Here is a 7,735-nt window from a genome sequence, read left to right as displayed (position 1 = left end):
GGTTTTTGTACTGCCACCCCGTGGGTCACCGACATTATATGAGCGTATATACAAGATGTGGTGGCATCTCATACGCAGGGGTAGTTAATGTGGTTCGTCGTGGTGGTCACCGCACCATGAGTGACCACGGCCGAACCCCCGCCAACGCTGTAGCAACCCCTGGATGCTGGGCACTCCCTGCAAGTCCCAGCGACTCCCACACCTGTCCCAAGTCGTGCCTTCGCTGCTGGCACAACCTGCGGAAAGCAACAGTCGGGTTAATAGGAGGGGCTTCCCGCGCCTGGGGGCGAAATACCCCCCCCAGAGCAGACAGAAGACCCCGAATACAGCTGTACGTCCGGGTAGCGGGCGCCCTCCTCCACACTCGACGGATCGAGAGAGGAAAAGGGACTCCGCTACCCCCCCGCACGGAAGGCGCAAACCGTGGGGGCTGGCGCGGGAGGCAGGAAAGAGGACGAAGTGTCCGTCACCAAAGGAGTCACTGGACTTTCCGATGACTTCTTGGCCGGCCTAAGTCTCTTCCTGCCCTCGTACAGCACCCACTGCGCCTCGGACCAATTCATACAAACCATACATGGCTCGTTGCGGGAGCACTCTCGCCCTCGACAACGAGAACAAACCTCGTGGGGGTCCACCTCAACAAAAGACCTGAACCCCCCACATTTACGTCCCTCCAGCCCGGGACACACTCTACGGGCGACTGGAGGGCGCGGTGAAATCTCAAACTCCTCTAATTCACTCATTGCAAATCAATTGAATAGAGAAAAAAGTACTTACAATCACTCCTGATATACAGAAAGAGAAAACAAATACTCAAAGATGAAGCAAACGACAAGCGGGCAGAGCGATGGCGAACACGTCCTCCACACAGCGCCGAAAGCAAAAGTGATTTGTTTACCTCCCAGTCGCGCGGCGCGCGACGATCGGACAAGCAGTTAACTACCGTTCTCCCCTTCGTTCGAAGCTTACGACCGTTTCCAGCTGCCGCTAGCTACTTCCTATTGTTAAAGGACCGATGGTTTGTTATTACGTATCGGAACAAAATATGTTTTCAAGGCAGTTTTTGAAATCCAATATGGCGGCTACGTTTTTGCATGGACGGTTCTCATCAGTGACGGCCACCATCTTTCCCCAGCCTTCCCAGCACTCATTGAACAATGTTAGCGTATGTATGTAACGTTTATTGATCTTACTCAAGATTGCAGTTGTAATCAGCACAATAAAACAACATTTTGTTGCCCTATATTAGTGAAAGTATGAAACTTGTTATTCCCGGGGTTATGGTTGGAACTGAATTCATTCTTACCTTGTAATCGGCGGTTTTTTATCCTTACTGCCATCACAACTGAAACTCCACAGTGCTTATTTGATTGTTATTATACACATTTTGGTCTCAGTTCACTCCACATTGCACTTTAAAACCCATTGCTGTTCCTGGTTTCTAAGCGCGCGCGCCATAAACACAATTTCGAACAGCAGACGACGACAGACGACGAACTGCAAGTTTTATTCCCTAAACTGTTACTTTACTCGTTATTTAGTTTAAATTTACTTTGTTATTTAAAAATTTTGATTTAATTCATGAATATTATCCCTTTTTTTGCAACCAAATTACCCCGAAAAAATTACAGATATTTCTAAAGTAGATAAAATCAAATGTTTCTAACGTTTTCGTACATCTGGCTGCCGAAAAACCATAGAGGAACGAATACGGAAAAGTGCAGAGGAACGACTACGTTTTTTTTTTTTTTTTTTTTTTTGCTTTTTTGTTTTTGCTAGCACTTTTCATTGATTTCAGTCTTTATTAGTATTTTGAATTTCTTTAATAATCGTATGCCAGAAATAAATGTAACCTTTAATGTTTGCATGCTTTAATGTTTGCATGCTAAGAATGGCAAAATCATCGTTGCCACATTAGTGGAGGCTTCACACATACGCGTTCCATTATTATCCTGTTAAGCGTCCGCCCCTGATGAGCTCGCTGCTAACGTACCGTCACGCTTTTTTTGTAATCAGCGATCATAGCACTGATGATAGTTTTTCAAAGTTAATATGATTTTTATGCTTGTTATTCATACTGTAATTAACTGTAGGAAATTCTCTCTCTCTCTCTCTCTCTCTCTCTCTCTCTCTCGGAGTCCAGTCACTCGGCAAAGAAAAGTCATCATCACTCCCGCAATTGGAAGAAAAGTTTGTATCATCACACTGGAGGATTCAGAACTAGAGCTCTCATCATCAAATAGGTTATCAATATCACACTCCTCATCTAGTATTTGATTGATCTCACCTGAAGAAATATGCCTCCTCTTTTGGGACATTCATTGTGAAAGACGCGAAATCCAATTTGTCTCGATAAACGCCCGAAGCGTATTGAAAGAAAAACCAACAGGGACAGGCAGTTTTTCTAGCATAAGCGATCACCAAGAAAGAGTTGCCAGGCTGGAAATAAGTTTCCCATGTGCTGAGCAGTGTTACCAAATGATGTTCCTACACTTTCTATACGAGTAAACGTATTATTACGGGGCTGACGGCTTGACAAGCACAGTTAAAGTCTTGAACGTAATATCCCGTTGAAGGCGCTAACGAGTAGATCGCGGTAAACGTATTATTACGTGGGTGACGCTTAACAGGTTTATAAACGTTTTCATGAATTCTAGTTGTCAATAGTATGCAATAATGATAAAATTGCTTTAATATTTATGTATATATACTTCCAATACATAGCCTAATTTCACCAATTTCAACGTTTTGTGTGTAGTCTTATACCCAGTTTGGAGGGTCAACACATGCCGAATGGCAACAGAGAGAGAGAGAGAGATGAGAGAGAGAGAGAGAGAGAGAGAGAGAGAGAGAGTAGAGAGAGAGAGAGAGAGAGGCGGAGGAACGAGAAGAAAAGGGATGGCGGTGGAGAGGGGGGGGGAGGGGGGGGGAGAGGGTAGGTGGAGCTTTATACGCGTGTTTCGTATTCCATTTCTGCATAATGGAGTTTTTGTCTCTTGGTACAAGGACAAGTGTCGTTATTCTTTACGATTAGTGATTCACGATACCCTTATAAATTACGGCACTGGGTGTAATGCACTATAGCAAAATCTCGTTCTGTTAAGAGTGTTCGTTACAGAAATAGGTATTGCCCAAAAACGTGCTTGCACTGTCTCTGAAACCCATAGTAGACCATGCTGCTTAGTTGTCAATCAAGTTTTTATAACCAAGTATTTTTTACAAGCTAGCTATTGAATAAAATTTGTATTTTTCTCAGTCAAAACATATGCCCTCAATGCTAACTTTCCTCTTTTACGACTTTCTGGTCATTGCAAATTCGGCCCATAATTTCTTATGGTGCGAAAACAGACAGAGGCCATGGACCGAAAACGATTGCGTCACACTACGGCGATAATTCCAGCAGTAAAACATCTTCATATATCCAAAAAGTAAATAATAAGATATATATGCGCATTACGATTATACTTACATGTATAAGCTGATAACAATCTGCATGAATAACTGGTAAACTGTTCTGCAATGACAGTTGAGTATAGCAATTATTTACAATAGGTACGAAAGTCAAGATGTCGTGACGTCATAATACAGAACTTGAAAGAACGTTCTAATTCAGAAAAATAATTACTTAAATTTGAGTCAGAGTCGAGTTACTTTTTCAATAACGAATATTTTCAAATTAATCATCATAAATATGTAAAATATTGATGTTTTACTACTTATTTAAAAATTAGCCAAGAGCACGCTTCTCGTCATCTTCTACCCAAACAGCTGTTTACGCCTGGCTTGTTATTGGTGAGAAATCGTGTTTCGATTGTTATGATAAAAGTGCTCCAGCGTCTGTGGGTACAAGTGGTTGTGCGGATTTATCACAGGAAATGGAAAGTTTGTTGACACAAGCGACTCCGTAAACATCGAGATGGCGTCAATCTTCGAAACATTTTTAGTTGTAAGTAAAAATTTCTAAAGCGTTTTTGGTGAGATTTGCCACTGCCGTGGGCGCCATTTTCAGTACCCTCTGTTTAAATCTTAAAATTTGTCCTTAATTTCTAACTTTGGAGAAAATACTTACTTCGAAAGGAAGAGTAGAGTCCTTTAGCTCCGTTTCTCACCAACAAGAAGTTGCGACTGATGCCAATCTCGGGTGTCAGGACGCGTTATAATGTACTTTTTCGGAGGGTGGCTTGCATTGATTGTAGGTGGCCTGCTTGGCCTGCTGTGATGTTCTACCTATATGCGCATTACGATTATAACAATTACATGTATAGCTGATAACAATCTGCATGAATAACTGGTAAACTGTTCTGCAATGACAGTTGAGTATAGCAATTATTTACAATAGGTACGAAAGTCAAGATGTCGTGACGTCATAATACAGAACTTAAAAGAACGTTCTAATTCAGAAAAATAATTACTTAAATTTGAGTCAGAGTCGAGTTACTTTTTCAATAACGAATATTTTCAAATTAATCATCATAAATATGTAAAATATTGATGTTTTACTACTTATTTAAAAATTAGCTAAGAGCACGCTTCTCGTCATCTTCTACCCAAACAGCTGTTTACTCCTGGCTTGTTGTTGGTGAGAAATCGTGTTTCGATTGTTGTGATAAAAGTGCTCCACCATCTGTGGGTACAAGTGGTGTGCGGATTTATCACAGGAAATGGAAAGTTTGTGACACAAGCGACTCCGTAAACATCGAAGATGGCGTCAATCTTCGAAAGCATTTTAGTGTAAGTAAAAATTTCTAAAGCGTTTTGGTGAGACTTCCACTGCCGTGGGCGCCATTTTCAGTACCACTCTGTTTAAATCTTAAAAATTTGGCCTTAATTTCTAACTTTGGAGAAAATACTTACTTCGAAAGGAGAGTAGAGGTCTTTACTCCGTTTTTCACCACCAACAATAAGTCGCGACTGATGCCCATCTCCGGTGTCAGGAAGCATTATAATGTACTTTTTCGGAGGGTGGGCTAGCGTTGATTTTGTAGGTGGCCTGCTTGGCCTGCTGTGATATTCTACCCTAGCTCCGTTCTCACCAACAAGAAGTCGCGACTGATGCCGATCTCCGATGTCAGGACGCGTTATTATGTACTTTTTTGGGAGTTGTACTCATTGATCGTACATGGTCCACCCCTGTACCATGCGGTTTTTTACCCTATGTCCTGTGCTAAAAAAAAAAGTCTGAGGTAGCCTGCCCTAAGTTGCCGTGTCCTTTTAAGATGGCAACCCAGGGGCCGGACAGGACACAACACCAGCTCTTGAGCATCACCACCCTCAATTTATTTTTCTTAAATTTAGAAGAAAAAATAAAATAAGCTTAGGCTACTTAAAAGTCGTACTGGTAATATAGCTAGTACTAGGCTACTAGGTAGTGCCTAGTAGGTAGTAGTAATACTCACCACTGAAAGGAGGTCTTCTCGTGAGGGAATTGGCAAAGCAGGCAAACATGACTCCTCCCATACCAACAACGATAGGATACCAATGCTTCCTGATAGGACCCGGGTCACGGGCTGGCCGATCTGGGTTGAAATATTCTGCAGGGTCGATTTCCGTTCTTTCGTCAAGCTCCATGTTGTCGTCTGCCGACTGCGGTGACGGTCTCCACTGACGGTCACTGACGACTCTGTCTGACTTCTGCTCGGTGTCTCTGGCTCTCGCCGTGCCAATGATCATCCAGGATAGAAAAAGGAGGAAATGTTATTGGTGAAGGAATTCTACTATTATTTATAATATAATATACTATTTTTGTCATTAATTCACAAAATTCAAACAAAGTATATGCCAAAGGTGCATAATTCATCGTTCGGAAAAATTGTTATCCGTATTTTCGAGATAAAGCCGGATTTCTATATCACAGAACTGTATTAATAGATAAAAAGAGCCCCAATTGTACGTTTGAGATGCAAACTGAGACCAACTGGTTGCCGCAGGAAAAGTTCTTGTATTTAATCAATTTCACTCGAAATTTTTCTTTGATTGTACTAAAAAACGAGTACTTGAATACTATGCGATAAAGAAAAAATAGTTACATTGACGTTTTTCAATATATAGTTCGATATACTGCTCAGCTGAATTCAAATATTTCTGGAAAGAACGCAGTTAATACTGTGTACAAATAGGCAAATACAAAATGAAGCCATTAATTTACTTAAACTGAAGGAATGCATGATAAAATGGAAGGAAAACAAACTCCTTATATTATATATATATATATATATATATATATATATATATATATATATATATATATATATATATATATGTATGTATGGTGTTTTACGTTGCATGGAAACCAGTGGTTATTCAGCAACGGGACCAACGGCTTTACGTGACTTCCGAACCACGTCGAGAGTGAACCTCTACACCAGAAATACACAATCTGACCCCTCAATGGAATGCCCCAAAATTGAACTCGCGGGCAACAAAGTGGCACGACAACACCATACCGACCACGCCACTGAGGCACTCTCTCTCTCTCTCTCTCTCTCTCTCTCTCTCTCTCTCTCTCTCTCTATATATATATATATATATATATATATAAATATATAATATATATATATATATTGTATTAAACTGCATCACTTTGTTTTCCTTCTATTTTAGAATGCATTCCTTCAGTTTTTAAAGTAAATTAAAGGTTATCATTATTATATATATATATATATATATAATATATATATATTATAGAGTATATTTATAGTAATAATATATCTTATATAATATATATAGATATTATAATATATATATATATATATATATATTTATATATATTATATCTATATATATATATATATATATATATTATATATATATATATATATATTCCAGGATTTCAGGGGGGGCAAGTGGCCCTCTTGCCCCTATGTGCTGGCACCCATGTGGTGTGTGTGTGTATATATATATATATATATATATATATTATATATATATATATGTATGTATGTATGTATATATATACATATATATAAATAAAGTTTTTTTTGCCACGAAGGAAAAATGAAAAACAAAGCGAGTTAGCCGAGTACTTTATGTCCTATTTCGGACCCTTTACTGAGGCATACTGATTTTACAAAGAACACCATAGTCAAAAGAAGGCTTAATATACAAACTGACACTACCAGATTAGCCATAAGGGCGATTTTCACTCTACAGAGAGGAGGAGTCATAGGCTAGCCACACCTTGAAGGATACTCGCAGTAAACAAGTGATTCTTCCAGAAAAACAGTACATTTTGAAAACAACACCGGAGCATATACAATTTAATATCATGAATTTTTACACAAATTTTCCCAACAAAAATTATTATTAATGAAAAGACGAAAGAAAATATAAATATATATATATATATATATATATATATATATATATATATATATATATATATATATATATATCTTGCTCGATATATATATATTTATATTTTCTTTCGTCTTTTCATTAATAATAATTTTTGTTGGGAAAATTTGTGTAAAAATTCATGATATTAAATTGTAGATCTGCTCCGTGTTGTTTTCCATTCAAAATGTACTGTTTTTCTGGAAGAATCACTTGTTTACTGCGAGTATCCTTCAAGGTGTGTCTAGCCTATGACTCCTCCTCTCTGTAGAGATGAAAATCGCCCTTATGGCTAATCTGGTAGTGTCAGTTGTATATTAAGCTTTCTTTTTGACTATGGTGTTCTTTGTAAAATCAGTATGCCTCAGTAAAGGGTCCGAATAGGACCGAAAGTACTCAAGCT

General features: G+C 38.9%; 1 protein-coding gene across 1 annotated transcript in view; it reads right to left on the bottom strand.

The window, feature by feature from the left end:
- The window catches only part of LOC135224464 (NADH dehydrogenase [ubiquinone] 1 subunit C2-like), a 72,428-nt gene extending 66,758 nt beyond the window's left edge, over window positions 1–5,670 (bottom strand). Inside the window, 1 exon segment of the mRNA XM_064263464.1 lies at window positions 5,397–5,670. Coding sequence (XP_064119534.1) covers window positions 5,397–5,670 — 274 coding nt within the window.
- Between the last annotated feature and the right edge of the window lie 2,065 nt (window positions 5,671–7,735).

This window comes from Macrobrachium nipponense, chromosome 12 (assembly GCF_015104395.2).
Source record: "Macrobrachium nipponense isolate FS-2020 chromosome 12, ASM1510439v2, whole genome shotgun sequence".
In the NCBI taxonomy this organism is placed as follows: domain Eukaryota; kingdom Metazoa; phylum Arthropoda; class Malacostraca; order Decapoda; family Palaemonidae; genus Macrobrachium; species Macrobrachium nipponense.
The sequence above is the reverse complement of the archived record's forward strand: the minus strand, read 5'-3'. Positions and strand labels throughout refer to the sequence as shown.